This window comes from Aspergillus candidus (assembly GCF_002847045.1).
Source record: "Aspergillus candidus strain CBS 102.13 unplaced genomic scaffold BDW47scaffold_41, whole genome shotgun sequence".
Taxonomy (NCBI): domain Eukaryota; kingdom Fungi; phylum Ascomycota; class Eurotiomycetes; order Eurotiales; family Aspergillaceae; genus Aspergillus; species Aspergillus candidus.
In genome coordinates this window covers 92,183-110,543 of record NW_020194046.1, presented here as the reverse complement: position 1 = coordinate 110,543, position 18,361 = coordinate 92,183, and the positions used below count along the sequence as shown (strand labels likewise).

Below are 18,361 nucleotides of genomic sequence, written 5' to 3'. Positions count from 1 at the left end.
TTCTGCTCCTGTCAACCTCGTCGAAAAACCACAATCAAAACCGGTGGGATATCCTGGCTCTGTCTGTCCAGGCATTCTATCGTTCGACTCTTTGCACCGGGTTTGATCTGATTTCCCACTGACAAAAGTTGCCTCTCCTGTCCGACATTCTGTGTCGCGTGCCTTTGTGCCTGTGCCTGTGCCTGTGTCCTGAAGTCCATCCCTGCGCCGTCGTCGGCTGATGCTGGATTGCCGTTACTTGTTATCGTGTCGTTGAGGATTGACAGGATTTCCGAACTGCTTACTGTCCTTTACTCTTGGCCTTGTGCTTTAAGAGGCTGTCGTCCGTTTCTAGGGAACGTTCCCAAAACGAACATCTCGCCCTATTCCGTCGATCTCTCCATCTCCTGTGATACGTCGGGCATTTCCCCATCATATCCTCCCTCCACACGAGTCAACACCGCCATTGCAACGCAGAAACCCGTGCCACATCCTGACAGCCAACATGGCCACACCAACCGCCCTGCCGCCCCTACCCTTCAACCCGTCCCGGGCCCGTTCGTACCTCCTCCGCCTGCCGCTCTTCACCCGACTGGTATTGTTAGCGGCCCTGGTGTTCTGGCTCCTGGAACTGCAGACGGTATGGAGCGTGGTACAATGGGGGGCGTTGACGCCCGATGAGATCAATTTGGGAACGAGTACGTTTCGAGCTGCTTGCCTGTCCCGATGGACTTGTCATGCGCTGGTGCTGACGGTTGAATAGTGTACCGACTCAACACGTACCCGCTGATCCATGTGGGCTTCTTTCATTTTATTTTGAATGCAGTGGCTCTCACGCCGTTGCTGGAGCGCTTCGAGGCTGAGCATGGTACTTTGACGGCGGTCGCGCTGTTTATCGGACGTGGGTGATCCTCTGCTTCGAGTGTGTGATTTACACTAACGGGTGCTGTGTTTAGCGCTCTCTACCCTTCCGGCTGGTCTGTACCTTCTGATTGAAAAGGGTATCTTTAACCGGAATGCCTCCGTCGTGGGAGCCAGGTGAGTCCTTGCGTGTGCACGCTGGCTATGCCATTCTGACAGTTCCAGTGTCTGGGTGTTCCTTCTTCTCGCCTCCGAGGCGATCAGGACCTTCAAGTCCCACCCGCACTTTAGGTAGGATATCCTATTCCATTTCCTGTGCCTTTGCTGACTTTTCAAGCCTTGGATCAACCAAGATCCCGACCTGGACGTCTCCCCTGTTCGTCTGTGCCGTCGTTTCCGCGCTCGTGCCGAACACGAGCTTCCTTGGCCACATGTGCGCGATCGGCGTTGGGTATTTGCGTGAGTTGAATGACCTCTTCTTTGATGTGCTGAGCTAACGTCACGTAGTCGGTCTGGGCTACCTCAAGTTCTTCGTCCCCCCGGAGAAGATCCTCCGCTGGATCGAAGGCAAGCTCAACCTCCTTGGCCGTCTGCCACACTACGTCTCGGTAGACCAGAAGACATTCGGTCGCTACGGGGTGCTCCCTACTTCGGCGCCCGTGGGCGACCGGCCGGTGCCCATGAGCTACCTGCCGACCGCGCAACGCCTGGGACCGTGAAAATGGGAGGTACTGGATGGGGTTATTTTCTTGTGGATATTTAGTATATTAGTAGCATTATCATTGGTATTTAGTTAGTCAGGGCGTATAGATAGGATGGTCTGGACTAGTTTAGTTAATAATAGACAATTGTGCGGGTGGTCTTTTCCGGCTGACGTAAATAGCACCATAGCGCTCTAGTACCTCCGCGGTCTGTTGTCCACCCGCAGATCATCAACAACATCAACTGGGTGTATTTCCCCCGACCGGCACCAATGCAGGGAAGACACTGACCTCATGGCTCTTAAATGTGAGTATCGACAGGATCCGGTGTGTTAGCCGGATAATCCCCCCTCTCACCCCCCTTACTGTTGCTCCCATCTACAACCCCAGATTCCAAACAAGCTGACCCCGTCCCAACCAGCCGCAATCCGCAGTTTGCGGAGCAACCCCCAATTCCTCTACGTGCGCCTCCCCTACCTCCTCTCGTTCCTGTGCATCGTCGCCGGCGTCGTCTGGCTCGCCCTCCTCCCTCTCGACGACTACTCCCGTCGAACGTACATCTCCGAGAACGCCCTGCTACCGGGCCAAGTCCACGCCTACTTCTCCGGCAGCGAACAGAACGTGTTTCGCGGGTATAAGAAGGAGATTGAGAGTTTGCTTCCGGCCTCTTATCATGAGGTGCAGGAGTCGGGTGTGAGGGATGCGGAGTTTACACCGGTGTATGTTCGCCTTCGTCTTCTACCTACCTGTCCACTTGGACACTTGGACACGTTCTACTGGTGTAGACAGGGGTGAGGCTGATCCACGCGCATAGGGTATCCGATAAGATCCAGTCGATCTTGCGAGCTGCGGGATTGAAGGTCGCTACGCAGAGTTACGAATACTCCTCGTCGGGGATCACCCATCAGGGGCAGAATACCTATGCTATTATTAACGCGCCGCGCGGAGATGCCACCGAGGCGATTGTGCTTGTTGCGGCGTGGAAGACGGCTAATGGGGAGTTGAATCTAAATGGGGTTACGCTTGCGTTGACGCTGGCGAGGTATTTTAAACGTGGGTTATTACTACTTTCTTTCATTTCGTTTTGAGGATGTTTTGATGTTTTATTGGGCGATCGCATACTAACTCATGCTCATACAGGCTGGTCTCTATGGTCCAAGGATATCATCTTCGTCTTTCCCCCCGATAGTAAATCAGGCACGCAGGCGTGGATCGACGCCTACCATGACATGCAGCCGGCGTCCATCCAGCCGCTACCGCTGAAGAGCGGTGCGCTGCAAGGCGGCCTGGTAATCGAATACCCCTTCGACCACCGATTCGAGTCGATACATATCGTCTACGACGGCGTCAACGGCCAGCTCCCGAATCTCGACCTATTCAACACAGCCGTCGCCATCGCCGGCGGGCAAATGGGCATCGGCGCAAGCCTACAAGAAATGTGGGACCACAAGAACGACTACCGCGCCCGTCTAGAGACCATCCTTCGCGGAATGCTCAAGCAGGGCCTCGGATACGCCACCGGCGCACACAGCAGTTTCATGCCGTACCATATCGACGCGATCACGCTGCAGCCCAAGGGCGAGGGCTGGCAGGATGAGATGGCCTTGGGTCGTACGGTGGAGAGTCTCTGTCGCAGTCTGAATAACCTGCTGGAGCACCTTCACCAGAGCTTCTTCTTTTATCTGCTTATGCACACTAATCGCTTTGTGAGTATTGGGACTTATTTGCCCAGTGCGATGCTCGTTGCCGGGAACTTCACCATCATGGCTATTGCTTTGTGGATGCGGACGGGGTATTACTCGCGAGCGGCTGCTGCTGCCAAGTCTAGTGATGAGAAGTCTAGCGATGAGAAGCCTAGCGATGGAAAGCATGGCGATGAAAAGTCCGAAGTAGAGCAGAAGTCTTCACAGACCGAGACGAAAGGCACCACAGAGCGACAGCTCGCCCTCCCACTCTCTCTCGTCGTGGGTCTCCACCTCCTCGGCCTCATCCCGCTCTACACCTTCAACAACCTATCCTACAAGGTCAGTTAACATAACCCCCCCACCCCTCAATCCAAAACGAAACCAAATACTAACGAAAACAGTACTACACACCAGCAACATACGCCTACATCCTAGCAGACATCCTCCTCCCAATCTTCCTCTCCGCCCTCCTCACCTCCACCTCAATCACAACCAGCACAAACCCCCACCAACACCACCTCATCAAATCCTTCTCCCTCCTCCCCCTAGGCCTCTTCCTCTCCACCCTCGCCACCCTAAACTTCTCCCTATCATTCATAATCGGCCTCCTCTGCACCCCCCTCACCTTCATCCACCGCATCCCCAAAACCGCCTCAATCCCTGCTCCCCTCCGCTACGCCCTCACCCTAACAGGCCTCATCCTCCTTAATCTACTCTCCCCACCCGTTGTTCTGCTCGCTGCCTGCGCGTACTCCGGGACGTCGGTCGAAACGGTGCTTACGCAGGCTGCGTTCGGGTGGGACGTTTGGGGCATGTGGACGCAGGTTGTTGTTTGGTGTGTTTGGTGGCCGGCTTGGTTGAGCGGGGGGGCTTTGTTGGGGTGTTCGTTTTTTTGAACCATTCTTTTTTATTCTTCGCTTGTTTGATTCATGTGTGTTGATGGGCGGTGGGTTGGGCGGGGGGAGTGGTGCGATTCGATGTGGATTGTTGAGATGGGAGGAGGGGGGAAGTTGAATTAGGTAGTGCCTAGATTGCTGTGGTGAGAGGTGCAGTGCGGGTTGATATCTGTGTGGTTGATGCCATGGTGGGTTGATTGTGCTTGTTGCATGCTGCACCTAGTACGTCCTTGAACTACTGTATAATTTGGCAGTCTTGGCTATTTGCATATATTTATGTTGACGAGAGCTTGACTCGCTCTGTGCTCATTTGTTGGTTCTCTTATGGGTTGCCCAGTAGGTAGGTACCTCCTAGGTACTGTAAAGCTAAGTCGATCGATATCCATCAATTACTAGATCTAAGATCCGACAGTCATACATACATGCGTTGTTTGTATCTTATTTCTCGTGGCCCGAGCCAAACTAGCAAAAGAAAAAAGTAATAGATAACTAACAGCTGCGCCTATGCAGCCCACACATCCTTGCCTACTCCCTCGATCCAGTGACCCAGCTGGTTGACTCCCGCGTCCCAGTCCTTCAGGCGATTCCGCATGCCCTCGATCTGCGTCAGGTCCAGCACCTTGGGCTGCACCCAGTGGATCTGGGCGACCTCGGCGACCTGGTCGATGGCGCCCTTGAGCAGGCCGAGCGACAGGGCCTTCATGACGAGGTGCTCGATCTCGGCGGGCTGGACCTTGGTCTCGGCTGCGATGGAGGCGAAGGTCAGGTTGCGGTCGTGCGGCGGGCGGCGGAAGACCATCTCTGTCAGGGCGGACAGCGAGATCTTCTGGTACAGGAAGAAGCGGTGCTCTTGGAGCAGCTGGTTCTTGGCGATGTTGCCGGCGAGGACGTCGTAGGCGGTCAGGTCGCCGCGGTTGAAGGCGAAGAGGAGGTCGCGGAGCCAGGCGTGCGGCGTGTCGGACATGGAGTCGAGGATCGGGTGCAGGAGGAGCTCGCCGAAGTTGTAGATCGAGTCGGAAATGAGGGCGGCCACGCTGAGGTTGTAGGCGCGCTCGGCGCGCTCGCGCGGGCTGAGATCCTCGATGTTGATGCAGGCTAGGTAGAGGAGGGCATTCTTGTAGTAGGAGGCGAATTCTTGCTTGGCCTATCGTTCTGTGTCAGTTTGTTCATTTTGACCAGAAGGCTAGGCGATGACGTACGTGGTAGTATTCAGCGTTGACCTTGTAGAAGGATGCGTGCACCACTGTCTCGACCGAGTCGAATGTGTCCAGCACCTTCTGGCACACCTCCAAATCCTTCTGGGCACCGTCCAAGTCCTGCAATCGCTGTTTGGTGTTGGCCACGTGGGCCAGGGCGTAGATATAGGCTTCTTGCGTCTCGGGCTTGTTGACCTTGTCGGCGAGGGATGTGAGGAAGGAGAGTTGTTCTTTGTCATCTATATTTCATCGTTTGTCAGATTTATATACTGCTAGTCTCTGGCGCAGATACGAACCGGAGCACTGGGTCGATGCCATCAACCCGAGCGAGACGAATTTGAGTTGATTGATCCGATCGGAGAAGCTGAGGACAAAGGTCTTGAATATCGGTAACCGCTGCGAGGCGCTCTCTGATAGCTTGAAGAACTCGACGAGGGCGTCGGTGAGCTGATGCCATAATTTACGCTCCCAGTAGTCTTCAAAGGTGAGGAAGTAGGGTTGGCACGGTTCGGGAGCTTGCTGCAGCTGATCGGCCAGGAAGTCGGAAATCTTGTGGTTCTCCATGATGGAGATGGTAATTAAAAGCGGGTCTATATCAGGAGTAACAAGGAAGCGAAGAAGAGAAGATGAGGAGAAGGAGAGGGAGGGGTTGGGCAATGATGGATGTCTGGAGTGAGATGAAGCTAAAGCTGAAGCTGGCGGTCATACCTATCGTTGCCGGTTCTCTTTGCGGAAGGCGGTGACTGGCTGACTAACCACCGACATACAGTGCATACTGTATTGTATGAAGTATGACTTCAATCGAATGCTTCTTCTTCATGTCGTCAGCCTCTCGTGGTTTTTTTTTTATTGCTCTAACCTGCTCAGTATGACTCATGTCGTAGCAGTTAAAGGGGCTGAAAAGTAACACAATATGAGCCCCGCCAGTAGAAATCGCCTGATCTTAAAAAGTGTCCGAGATCTCTCCGAGCCATATCTGAAGTTACTATGGGGGATGGTCTATAAAAGGCTCGATCTGTCTCGAGATCCACAGCTAAACACATCCGAGCCAACAAGTCTTTGCTCAATTATTCTATACGCTTTGATTGACCCCAGTATAACCAGCATCAGTCCCATACATCGCCATCATGTCCGACTTTGCCGAGAAGAACCGTCAGGTGTTCGAGTAAGCCGTCCATTGTTTGAGTCTATTCCATGCTCGTGAATCTAGCTCACATCCACAGTAAAATGGCCAGCAGCTACAAGGCCGACTTTGCCGACGCCCTGGTAACTCTCTACCGGTTGATCCAAGGCCGGAGGTCCTGGGCTAGTGACGTGTGGACGGACACTGCAGCTAGTACCGGAAAGGAAATCAAGGCACTTGATTACGCCTGTGGACCAGGCGTGGTCTCTTTGGTAGGATGTCTCTAGCTGGAAATGAGCAAGGATGTTGCTGACAGTCTAGGCATTGGCGCCCTTCATCAGCAAAATCTATGGTCTGGACATCTCTGAAAACATGATCAATGAATACAAATCCAATATCCAAGAGGCCGGATATGGCGACAAGGTGGTCGCCCGTAACGGCGATCTGTTTGCTGAGCCAGTGCCAGCGGAGATCTCTGGACCGGAGTACTCTGACTTTGATCTTGTAGCCGTCAGTATGGCTCTGCATCATTTTGAAGATCCTGGGTTGGCCATGAATCGACTTGCCCAACGTCTCAGACAGGGGGGAGTGTGCCTGATCATCGACATTATACCGGAGGAGCATCATGACCATGACCATGGGCATGGGCATGGGCACGGACATGGACATGGACATGGAGGTCACGGTCATGGAAACCATGGTCACGGCACAGACCCTGGGTATGCTGCCTCATCTACGATCAAGACCCATGGGTTTTCAGCCGAACAGATGAAGAAACTGTATGAAGATGCCGGGTTGACAGTAGGGTTCGACTACCAGGTCATCGAAGAGCCTTTGGTCATGAAGAAGGACGGGAAGCCCCTGGAGAAAACCATCTTCTTCGCACGGGCTCAGCGAGCTTAGACAGTAGGAGTCGGGATGTTTTCAAGCGTGTTAATTTCGATGGAATCCATTAATCGAGTATGAGACATTGTCCAATCAGCGTTCGGGAATAGTCAGACGTAATTCATGAGCTGGGCGGTGGAAAAGTGTAGAACTCGACTGCCGGGCGACACCGAGCGTAATTTTGCAGACAAACTCCTTCATTACCAAAGATTGATCTAACCAATCTTTCAAGAAATTGAACAAGTGTAGAAATTGTAGAAGGAGGAGTGTAGAAACGTGGAGGGAAGTGAGTGCTCGACCTCGTCCGAATCGGGCTAGCGCACAGTCCCGTGCCCGGAGTTTCCATCTCAAACCTCGATCATCCTCAATACAGCTTAGCAGCAGCTGCTCCCTCTCCCCTCTCCAATCCAACCCATTGTTATACAGAGCCCCTCGTTCCGGATTCTATTCGGTGGTCTCATCCGACTCATATTCGCGACAGAGACCATGCAGAAGTGCCGGGCCGCCAATTCCATCCTGGGGTCCAGGGCGTTTGTCCCCGCTCCCCGGGTCCAATTCCAGCTCCAGCGCCGGAATCTCCAGGATGTCGCCATCACAAGGACCGGAAAGCCGCTTTTGAAGGTTCCGGGTGGACGGTAAGTGCTCGAGGAGAGTACCTGGATGGTGGTGTGGATGCTAACGAGCCGTGTAGGTCGTCTCTAGGAGGTATCGCAACCCTTTTCGGAACATGACGACGACCAACAGACGACTGACTGATTGTGCATAGGACATACCGCTACCGTCTTCGGTGCCACTGGTTTCCTCGGTCGATACATCGTTCACAGACTCGGTTCGTCTCATACTGTCATACTGTCGGAGGAGAAAGACTGACCCCGACCAGCTTCGCAGGGATGCACGGTCGTTGTGCCCTACCGCGAGGAGATGGCTAAGCGTCATCTGAAGCCGACCGGTGATCTTGGTCGCGTCAACTTCATTGTATGGTGCACGTGCGATGTTGTTGAATGACGCTGATTTGTCTAGGAATATGACCTGCGCAACACCCAGTCCATCGAGGAAAGCGTGCGACACAGTGATGTGGTCTACAACCTTGTGGGCCGCCAATACCCGACCAAGTTAGTAGTTTGATGGATGTATCGTGGAATATACTAACAAGATAAGGAACTTCTCCTACACTGATGTCCACGTCGACGGTATCGAGCGAATTGTGGAGGCTACCGCCAAATACGATATCGACCGATACATCCACGTCTCCTCCTACAACGCGGACAAGAACTCGCCCTCCGAGTACTTCGCCACCAAGGTTGGTTTCATAGGTCCATACTCACCGTCTCACAACTAAAAATCCGATAGGGATGGGGCGAGGAAGTGGCTCGTTCGATCTACCCCGAGACCACCATTGTCCGTCCGGCCCCCGTGTTCGGTTTCGAGGACAACCTCCTGCACAAGCTGGCCCGAGTGACCAGCTTGTTCACCGCCAACCACATGCAAGAGCGCTTCTGGCCGGTTCACGTATGGACCCTTCCTGGTGTCACGTCACAACCCCTGCTAACGATGTAGTCCATTGATGTCGGAACTGCTCTCGAGCACATGCTGCACGACGACTCGACCGCGGGTCAGACCTTCGAGCTGTACGGCCCCAAGAACTACTCGACCGCCGAGATCGCCGAGCTGGTGGATCGCGAGATCATCAAGCGCCGCCGCCACATCAACGTGCCCAAGGCCCTGCTGAAGCCGTTCGCGTACTACATGAACAAGCTGCTCTGGTGGAACGTGGGGTCCGCGGACGAGATTGAGCGCGAGTTCATCGACCAGAAGATCGATCCCACGGCCAAGACCTTCAAGGACTTGGGTATTGAGCCTGCCGAGTTGGAGAACCTGACTTTCCACTACTTGGTATGATTTACTTTTTTCTTTATCGACAGGTTCCTGGACAGTACTGACAACTCTACAGAAAGGCTACCGTAGCGCCAGCTACTACGATCTCCCTCCGGCGACGGAGCAGGAGCGCGCGGAGGAAAAGAAGTACCTGCACGTTCTGGACACTCAGTAGTTGTTTTAATATGTACATAACCGTTAGAAACTGATTTCTTCAAAACGTAAAACAGTAATATTATAGGCAGTAGTGATAGAATAATAGACAATTGATAATATTAATAAGAAGATCCACAACATCACCCCGCCAAGTACACCACCAGATACCACCACCCAACCCGTATCATTAGACCCTCCAACTCCCCCCCCCTACCTTACCCAAATCCTAGAAAGAAAGGAAGAAGCAGAAAATGTCCCCAAAATACCCCTTCGCAGAACAACATCCCAACAGACCACCCATCCTCCTCCTCAAAACCCGCTCATCCCCGAAAGACACCTACGAAGAGTACTTCTCCGCGCGCGGATACAACCCCGCTTTCGTCCCGGTTCTCGAACATCGCTTTCGGGGGGAGAGTCTTTCTTTTATCAGAGACGTGATTGAGGGGGGTGGCTTCACCACTGGGGTTCATCATACCGCGAATGGGGGGAATGAGGAGGATAGCAATGAGGAAGAGGGGGAGAGGAGTAAAAGATATGGCGGCCTCATCTTCACCAGCCAGCGCGCGGTGGAAGCGTTCGGAGCTGTTCTGGGGGGGATGGATCGTATGTTTCTTTCTTTCTTTCTTTCAGTCTTTTTTTTGCCCTTTCCCTCCTCACTTTATACCACCAATGATAGTATCACTACAGCGCGACTAACACTTGATTGTTGAAACAGAAACATCGTTAACGTCCTCGTTCAACCCTCCCACCTCGAACCCCGCTCAATCCCTCCCAATCTACACCGTCGGCCCAGCGACCTCCCGCGCCATCTCGGCCCTCGCAGAATCGTACCTCCCCAACACAAGCGTCCTCGGCGAACACTCTGGTACGGGGGATGTGTTGGCGGGGTATATATTGGAGCATTATAACAACCTCCATTCTCACCACCACAACGACAACAACAACAACAACAACAGTGATCACCAAAAGAGTGGAAAGGAGGAAAAGAAACCATCCCTCCTCTTCCTCGTCGGCGAGCAACGCCGCGATATCATCCCCAAGACACTTATGGGTGAGGGGACGCCTGCTGAGCGCAGGATTGGGGTTGAGGAGGTCGTTGTTTATGAGACGGGTGTTATGGGGGGGTTTGAGGGGGATTTTGCGGGGGCTGTTGATGCTGGAGTGGACTGGTTGGGTCGTTCGGCTTCTTTGCCTTCTTCGAAGGAGGGGGGGGTGGATGGTGTGGATGGTGCAGACAAAAGGGACGGAGGAGTATGGGTTGTGGTATTCTCCCCCACAGGCTGCGACGCCATGGTGCGAGTCCTCGGCTTGGACGGATCCGGGGAAAGCAAAAGAAAGGAAGGGTTCTATGTCGCGACGATCGGCCCTACCACGCGAGATCACCTGTTGAATAAGTATGGTGTTCGGGCGGATGTGTGTGCGGAGAGGCCGAGTGAGGAGGGGGTTTATACTGGGATTGAGGAATTCATGAGGGGCCGAGGATCTTCTTGATTGTTTCTATCTTGATGATGGGCACCTTGTGAGATGTATTGTGAGATACGCTTGTGTATATGTATATACCCTTTATGTTATGTATGTTATATGAATCATTGAATTGGCTTAATTGCTCAGATTATGTCCAGATGTGCTCGACTGTCCTATGCTTGAATACGGACTCGAGCGAAAAGATCGGCTGTACAATCTCTTGCACACGCAGATTAACCCTCCTTATCCCATGCTACTTCCACTCGGTATCGCGTCATCTACCGCATGATCTCCTCGTAGATCAGGACTATTCATCATTAGTCTCCGTCCATGAGATTAGGGCTCAGGTGATACATACTCTTCAACTGCTCCTTGCTGAGCGCATCCTTGTTCTTGTCGAAATCGAAGAACCCATCCGGGATAGGCGGCGCGGTGGGCTCGTCTTCGGGATCGTGGTACGGTTCCAAATACGGATGGCGCAGCGCTTCTTCCACCGAGATACGCTTGGCTGGGTTGAACGCCAGAAGCTTCTCCAGCAGGTCCAACGCGAGGTCGTTGCTCTTCGGGAACAGCGCCTTGAACGGGATCTTCTTCTTGAATGGCAGAGACCGGATGTACTCCCGAGCCCGTCGGGACTTGATTCCGTAGTAGTCCTCCATCGTTGGTGTCCCCAGGACGTCCAGGATGAGGGTCAATTGGTGGTGGTCTACACACGTTAGCTTGCTGCTGGCCACGGATGGTTGATAACACGTACAGTCTTTCCCTGGGAAAAGTGGCTTGCCGCTGAGCATCTCCGCCAGTATACAGCCCACGCTCCACACGTCGATCGCTTTGGTGTATTCTTTAAATGTCAACATGATCTCCGGGGCGCGGTACCACCGGGTGGCGACGTATTCCGTCATGAAGCCTGAATTATCGTCGGTGGAGGCCGCGGAGCGAGCCAGGCCAAAGTCGCAGACCTTGAGGTCGCAGTTGGCGTTGAGGAGCAGGTTGGACGGCTTGAGATCGCGGTGCAGCACGTTGGCGGAGTGCATGGCTTTGAGCGCCCGCAGGGTCTGGTAGATGAAGTACTGGCAGTGATCGTCGGAGAGATCTTGGGTGCGGATGACGCGGTGCATGTCGGTTTCCATCAGTTCCTAAGTAGTGAGCTTGCGTTCAACCGACGTCGCACCAGGAAGGATATACCTGAATGAGATAGACCTCGTTGAAGCTCTCGTAATTGCGAGGTCGCTGGATGTCCAGAATGGAAATGATGTTCTCGTGGTTGAAATATCGCAGCAGCTTCATCTCACGCAAGGTTCGCAGGCAGAACATGGAGTGATCAAACGGGGTGATCTTCTTGATGGCCACTCGTTGGCCGGAGGGTTTGTGGACGGCGGAGCTAACAATCAGCAGGGGTTGATTCCACTGGGAGAGCAACCTACCAGACAACGCCATAGGCGCCCTCGCCGATGACATCGGAGATTTCATATTGGTCGGAAACGTTGAAGGAGATCTTGCGCGAGCCCCCTTGAGGAGGCAGTTGCTGCACCATTTTGACTATGGTTGTCAGTGTTAAACGGGATGTTTCAGGCGCACCGCGGCGGGGTAGTGATTCAGGAGGTCGGTAGGCGGGTGGACATTGCGCAGTAACGAAGGGCGTAGGTGCAAATGAACATCCTAGAAAGAAGATCGGATCGCACTTACATGGATCCCGTAATAGTGTTCACGGGTGTTGAGGGATTAAGCAATGCGCATGCCCAGATGAGCGGATGGGTTGAGGATGGCGGATGCGGGGTATTACCGGCGATGTGACGAGTGCGGTTGATCGTCAGGCGAGTGGGAAGATAAGACGATGCGAGGAAAGACGTCGACGGTATTCGATCACCGTAATTCGATCGGTTGGGATTATGGGTTGGTTGGATTGGATTCGACGTGTACCGTATGTTGCCTTTGTCGTACACTTCAATAAGTCCAAGATGTTAGAGAAGAGGATAGGCAGGGAGTTCTTAAGGAGGAGATGTGCAACAAGCGAAGTAAACCCCGTCCAAAAAAATAGAGTAAAGAATAGGATAGAATAAGGTAAATAAATAAGAAAAGGGGGAACATACCTCACGCCCGACTGTCTTAAGAAGCCCGATGGGTGTTTCACACGCTTTGTTCTATTTTAATATCTCGATGGCTGTTCGAGTGGTCTGTTGTCAGCTTGAAGGTATTGGTGGATAGCGAGGGTGGAGGGATGAGAACGTCAACGAGGAACGAGGAACGAGAGAATGACAAAGAGAGACAGATCAGGAAGAGAAACCAAGAGAAATCAAGAAGATGATGATGCGGAGGGGCTGGAGAAAGCCAGTTGGGTAGATTGTCAATAGTAATAAGCCGGGTGGGGTGGGGCAGGAGGGGATGTACTTTGATCAGTTTAGGTCCAGTGAACGTGGAACGAATCTCGTCGGATGATTTACAGATAGATGGAGAGAACGATGGAGGGAGGAGGATGGAGTGAAAGAAAGAAAGAAAGATGAAGTCGAAGAGGAGAGCAGAGAGAGAAGAAAGAAGAGACAGATCACGGGATCCTGTACTCATTTAACCAGACTCTCCATATCAAGAATCATATCCTCCATCAACTCGATCAACACGATAATACTGTAGGTACCTGACCAACTGGGGCGCATCGCCCAAACTACGTCTCAACCAGTGTTTCAATCCCCCCCAAACCGCCAATCATCCTGGCGCCTAAGTCCCACTTTTCTTCTCCATCCCCTCTCCCTTCTCCCCTCTTACACGGTGTGTGTTTGATGTTCCAATCTGCTTTGCTCTCTTAACGTGAGTCTGTTCCCCCCTGATCTTCTCCGGAGACTCTAGAGCGACAGTATGCTATCGGACCATGCAAAAAGAGGGGCAAGGCAGTGTAGCGCTAACCGCCCTGTCGACCCAATTGATCACACAGCCCGTCACAGCTCTTCCTGGCCGCTGATTTGCTCTGGCCTCTCTTGGCGGCGTCGTCTAGCTGGGCATGCTAAGCCGTGATCTAAAGTCTACACTGCATGATCGGCCATACAGACGCCCGGACCAATGCAGGTTGTGGTCCAGTCAACGCGAGCGGGATGGGGAGGGGGGACGGAAATAGGTGGGGAGATATTACAGGGAAAGCAAATAAATGAAAGTATGGGAAATAAAGTACTAGGCATGGTGGGATGCCACGAGGATCACGCTTGGCTTCGTGATAGATGTCGGGAAATGGGGTATGATCCTGGTCGGGGAATAAATAAATCGAATAAATGAATAAATAAAGATTGATTGATTGTTGTATCTCTGATATAGGACCAAAATCGAGCGAGCGATCATTACTGAACAACCTGTAATCGCAACATCGTCAGTCGATGTCATAATCGAGACGTAACTACGCAAAGATACCAAAAGAAAAGGAAAAGAAAAGAAAAGAAAAAGGGTCAAACCTTTTCTCGCAACATCCCCATCCACTGCGCCAGGCTGACACTCTGGTCCGCCCGATCCTCCACCAGCATCGTCAGCGCCCACAACCGCAGGCCCGGCTCGCCGTCCTCCTTGACCACGTACAGGTGCGGCACCACAATGCTGCCCGCCCCCTTGGACCGGTGATCCGCGCTCTTCTCCACCACCGCCCGCACCCGCTGGTTGAAGTCGTTGTCCAGGTCCGGCAGGTACTGCTTGCCCACCCGGAGCTGCGACTTGTCCGGCAGCCCGAACACGTCCATGATCAGCTGCGGCACCGCGTCCCGTCCCACCCACAGGAACTGCGTCTGTCCGTCGTCGATCAGATACAGCCCGAACGGCACGATCCGCTCCGACGTTAGGTTCACTGGCGGCGGGAGTACAATCTTCATCTCGCCCGTCACCTCGTCCGGTCGCGGCAATCCCGCGTCGTCGGGCATGTCGTGGAGCGAATACATCCGCGGGTAAATGTATTGCATCAACAGGGGAAGGGGAAGAGTCGACAGCTGACACAGGGCTGCCGATCGCATGTCCGTCGGGATTTGGGCGGATTTCCGGAGGCCCAGCTAGGGAGGTTAGCGTGGTTTGAACAATAAAGAGGGGGGGGGGGGGAAGAAATACATTCTTAATCATAGCGAGGAACAACACAGGAAGGGCGCGGAGGTTGGCCGGGAACTGAAGTCCCCCGCCGCTCACACTCCCACCGGCCAGTTCCTTGCGGTACGTCGCCAGGAGCTCGACCAGCTTGGCCTGGAGGGCTTCACGAGCCGGTTCTAAACCGCTACCCAGCGCCCGCTCCACGGCCTTGTGGCTGAAGTAGGTGGCAATCGCCTGCTGGTCCGCCGACGCGTACAGATCGGCCAGATTCTGGGTGGTCGGCAAGGCCAGGGTCAACACACGGATCCGTCGCTCGCCGTTGCACGTGGTGTGCAGCACGGCCGTCTGCATGCACACGACCGGCTTCGTGACGGTCTCGTCGATGGCGACCTCGACGACGTAGGCCTGGTCGCGGGGGAACGCGGGGAACGCGCAGAGGTCGGAGCTGCGGTTGAAGAAGTTTCCGTAGAACGTGTTCATGCGCAGGCCCGTCGTGGCGCGCACACGCAGCACCGCCTCCAGCCCGATCTCCGAGGACAGGTATTCGGAGAACTCCCGCGCGAACTTGATGGCATCCTCCCCGCGGGCCGCGTTCCACCCCGGGTAAAAGTATGTTTGCCCGCCGGTATACCGCGGCAGGTTGCTGAGCGACGCGACGTCCTGGTACTGCGACGAGAAGAGGAACATATCCACGGAGACCTGGGCTTTGGAGCACTCGACGGCGAAGCTCTTGTAGAAGCTGTTGGCCGTCTGCAGCAGACTGTTCTCCTTGCTGGTGCCCAGGACCTTCTTGTCCTCCCGCATGGTCAACGCGCCGTGTCCAATGTTGGGCAGCGAGGCGCTGAGCACCGTCATCTTTCCGCCGACGGGGGCTATCAGCTTGTAACCCGCGCGCAGCGCCGATCCCATGGCGCAAGAGTTGCTCTGCGTGTTCTGGAACATCTCCTGCAGCTTATCCAGGAAGATCTCGATGTTCTCGCGGCACTCGCTCAAGGTGACCAGGAGATCGGTGGGGATGGGCAGGAACGGTTCGTCCAGGTCGCTGACGACCAGCATGCGGGGGTCCGAGTGCTCCGAGCCGTCGCGCGGGATCGAGAAGTAGTGGAGGCTCGAGTCCACGGCCACGAAGCCCAGCCGGGTCCGTCGGTCCGCGTTGGGGATGCGGTCGAGACTTTCCTTGATGCAGCGCGCGCTCGTGGCCAGCAGGCCGTTGGTGACCGAGGCGTAGCTCACGTCGATCAGGAAGAGGTAGACGAGCGGCTGCGGGGGGCGGACCATGTATTCCTGCGGCGCCACGAACTCCACCACGGACTCGTTCAAATCGGCTCGCAGCGCCCGGTCGGCGGGTTTCTGCAGTGCGGTGTCCCAGTCAAAGGCCTGGGGCACGTCGTTGGTGAGGTTGCACATGTTGCAGCGCCAGCGATGGCCATGGTCGAGGAAGGTGACAAAGGGATTGATGTAGGATCGGCAGCGACGACAGCGCGAGATGACCTGGTCGGGGATGACGGGGACGGTGTCCTCGGAGTCGTGGAGGGCGGCATACGGCTGAATGACGAGGGCGAACGGCAGTTTGGACTTCTTCAGGAGCGAGTGGGTGGTGGGCACGGCGTTCAGGGTCGAGCGGACGTACTTGGAGGGGCAATTGGCGTGGGGAGAGGGGTACACACTGGTCTAGGAGAAGTCAGCAGGAGTCCGGTTTCGCGTGTAACCAAAGGTCGGAAGGCTGGTGCAAGCAAAGCACATACCCCGGGGGGAAGGATGATCGGAGGCGGGGGGAGGTCCAGTTCCGCCACGTTGAAGGGCTGGGTGAGGAGGTCCGTCGGAACGAGCTGGTTGAGAGGAGCGGCCCGCGGGATCTGGGGCTGAGCCACGGGCTGCGGCGGGGGCACGAGATGCGGGTCGGTCATGCCCATTGCGCCGAATTGCTGGGTCATCTGGGCGACGGGGGCGACGGGGGCCGCATAGCCGGGAGCCTGCATGGCGGCCGGGTCGGCGCCATACATGGGCTGTTGGTATCCCGCCGCTACTTGCGGTTGCGGTTGCGGTGGATATGCCCCATAGCTTCCTCCAGCCGGCAACTGACCTCCCAGAGCCGCATTGGCGCCGGAACCGAACTCAAACGCTTCTCCCGCATAGGCCCGCTTCTTGCGTCCTGCCGCATGGCCATGGGGAGCGGAGCCGGGGGGCATGTCGGGCTGCTGCTGCTGGACGGGAGATCCATAGCCGGGCTGAGCGTACCCTCCTTCCTGGGGCGGATAGCCCCCTTGTGGTGATGCCATCAGGGGTGATGTGGGGGGTCGACGAATGATATGTGATGAGTGATGGCGAAACTGTCTTTCAAGGTTCGAGAGGTATGCTGAATGGGTGGACGAGATCGTGTCAATCGTTACCGGTTCACTAGAGGCATCGGCGGTCAACACTGGACACACAGACTTCCTGATGTGGGAGGGGCAGGGGGTGAGGGAGAGAGAGAAATGGGAACTACCAGAAGAACAATCCGACGATCAACCTGACATGTACCACACGTCAAAGAAAAAGCGGACCAAGAAGCCACAGTCCACCAAACAGACTGGTTGTGGGGATAGATGACAAGGGGGAGTTCACGGAGGTTGAATTGACAGACAGTTGTGATAATGATGATGATGATGCTGGATCAGTCAGCCGCGGTTTGGTCTACGGTGGCCTTTGCGGCGGCTGCCCTGGACCAATCAGCGGGCGGGTTAGCCGATGTACCAGTACCTATCAAGTACTGGCAGGTACCTGCGAAGTACCTCCCTACAGTACCTAAAAAGTATATAACGTACTAGGTATGATTTAGGTACTTTTCTGGTCTCTGATGTACTGGGTACCTAGTATATTCCGATGGTCTAGACACTGGCTACTACATACATAATCACCACGCAAACGATGAGATGGAAATACAAGACCGCTCTCAGCGAGAACAGCTTCGCACCTGGGGCAGCATTCCTCGACGGTACATCGTGTGTGCCCACGGCCACAGGTCGTTTCCTGTCGCTATCACCGCTGGCAGCTCGGGATTGCTGGACGCCGGCAAGATAGGCAGCAAGTTCACGTCTCGGACGTATTTGGCGAGCGAGAGACAAGGCGGTATCACCATCGTAATCTACATGCTCGGGGTCACAGCCATGTTGGACGAGAATACGTGCAATATCAGCGCTCTGCGCGAGATACAGTGCCGTCTGGCTGTGGTGGTTAACCTTTGAGACCATGTCCAGGTTGCTCTGCGCGAGCAGCGCTGAGACAACGTCTCGTTGGTTCGCAGCGGCGGCGACGTGTAGGACTGTGTCCCCTGTTAAGATGTCCCTGTGTGCAGCATCAGGTCTTGCGGCTAGGTCTTTCAAGAGGGTCCAGTGGCAATTTCTTGCGAGAGCTAGCGCAGGGAGATCGGTGGTGGCTGGATTTGCTCGGCGGCTGTGTATCGCTCTCTGGGAGAAAGCTGTGATGACATCGCTCTGGTCCGCGAGTAAGGCTG

The 18,361-nt window shown here is 54.7% G+C and overlaps 8 protein-coding genes across 8 annotated transcripts; 4 read left to right on the top strand and 4 right to left on the bottom strand.

The window, feature by feature from the left end:
• Positions 1-484: 484 nt before the first annotated feature.
• Positions 485-4,122, top strand: BDW47DRAFT_119206 (Gaa1-domain-containing protein; the record flags this gene model as incomplete). Its single annotated transcript, XM_024815326.1, has 11 exons — positions 485-677; positions 743-880; positions 936-1,017; positions 1,066-1,131; positions 1,178-1,299; positions 1,348-1,555; positions 1,670-1,673; positions 1,944-2,260; positions 2,356-2,594; positions 2,682-3,565; positions 3,628-4,122. 11 exons carry the CDS (start codon positions 485-487, stop codon positions 4,120-4,122), a joined length of 2,748 nt encoding a protein of 915 aa, XP_024669871.1.
• Positions 4,123-4,528: 406 nt separating this feature from the next.
• Positions 4,529-6,018, bottom strand: BDW47DRAFT_109624 (proteasome regulatory particle lid subunit RPN9). The gene is made up of 3 exons (XM_024813508.1): positions 5,615-6,018; positions 5,322-5,557; positions 4,529-5,266 (listed from the first exon to the last, which is right to left on the bottom strand). Exons 1-3 carry the CDS (start codon positions 5,880-5,882, stop codon positions 4,625-4,627), a joined length of 1,146 nt encoding a protein of 381 aa, XP_024669870.1. The 5' UTR covers positions 5,883-6,018; the 3' UTR covers positions 4,529-4,624.
• A 357-nt stretch (positions 6,019-6,375) lies between these two features.
• BDW47DRAFT_109623 (class I SAM-dependent methyltransferase) lies at positions 6,376-7,511 on the top strand. Its single transcript, XM_024813507.1, has 3 exons — positions 6,376-6,483; positions 6,542-6,713; positions 6,763-7,511. Exons 1-3 carry the CDS (start codon positions 6,446-6,448, stop codon positions 7,342-7,344), a joined length of 792 nt encoding a protein of 263 aa, XP_024669869.1. The 5' UTR covers positions 6,376-6,445; the 3' UTR covers positions 7,345-7,511.
• Positions 7,512-7,812: 301 nt separating this feature from the next.
• BDW47DRAFT_119204 (NAD(P)-binding protein) lies at positions 7,813-10,848 on the top strand (the record flags this gene model as incomplete). The annotated part of the gene is made up of 10 exons (XM_024815325.1): positions 7,813-7,954; positions 8,093-8,155; positions 8,207-8,301; positions 8,347-8,438; positions 8,485-8,626; positions 8,677-8,835; positions 8,884-9,219; positions 9,278-9,372; positions 9,596-9,960; positions 10,073-10,848. The coding sequence occupies 10 exons, from the start codon at positions 7,813-7,815 to the stop codon at positions 10,846-10,848; spliced, it is 2,265 nt and encodes a 754-aa protein (XP_024669868.1).
• A 251-nt stretch (positions 10,849-11,099) lies between these two features.
• BDW47DRAFT_127744 (mitogen-activated protein kinase) lies at positions 11,100-12,355 on the bottom strand (the record flags this gene model as incomplete). Its single annotated transcript, XM_024816760.1, has 5 exons — positions 11,100-11,128; positions 11,180-11,527; positions 11,576-11,957; positions 12,007-12,202; positions 12,246-12,355. 5 exons carry the CDS (start codon positions 12,353-12,355, stop codon positions 11,100-11,102), a joined length of 1,065 nt encoding a protein of 354 aa, XP_024669867.1.
• A 296-nt stretch (positions 12,356-12,651) lies between these two features.
• BDW47DRAFT_58298 (uncharacterized protein) lies at positions 12,652-13,527 on the bottom strand. Its single transcript, XM_024819362.1, has 2 exons — positions 12,912-13,527; positions 12,652-12,763 (listed from the first exon to the last, which is right to left on the bottom strand). The coding sequence occupies exon 1, from the start codon at positions 13,381-13,383 to the stop codon at positions 12,949-12,951; it is 435 nt and encodes a 144-aa protein (XP_024669866.1). The 5' UTR covers positions 13,384-13,527; the 3' UTR covers positions 12,652-12,763; positions 12,912-12,948.
• Positions 13,528-14,113: 586 nt separating this feature from the next.
• BDW47DRAFT_58210 (COPII subunit SEC24) lies at positions 14,114-17,368 on the bottom strand. The gene is made up of 5 exons (XM_024819361.1): positions 17,354-17,368; positions 16,614-17,265; positions 14,893-16,539; positions 14,256-14,837; positions 14,114-14,156 (listed from the first exon to the last, which is right to left on the bottom strand). Exons 2-5 carry the CDS (start codon positions 17,145-17,147, stop codon positions 14,145-14,147), a joined length of 2,775 nt encoding a protein of 924 aa, XP_024669865.1. The 5' UTR covers positions 17,148-17,265; positions 17,354-17,368; the 3' UTR covers positions 14,114-14,144.
• Positions 17,369-17,742: 374 nt separating this feature from the next.
• On the top strand, positions 17,743-18,308 carry BDW47DRAFT_109611 (uncharacterized protein). Its single transcript, XM_024813506.1, has one exon. The coding sequence runs from the start codon at positions 17,781-17,783 to the stop codon at positions 18,090-18,092; it is 312 nt and encodes a 103-aa protein (XP_024669864.1). The 5' UTR covers positions 17,743-17,780; the 3' UTR covers positions 18,093-18,308.
• Positions 18,309-18,361: the final 53 nt, after the last annotated feature.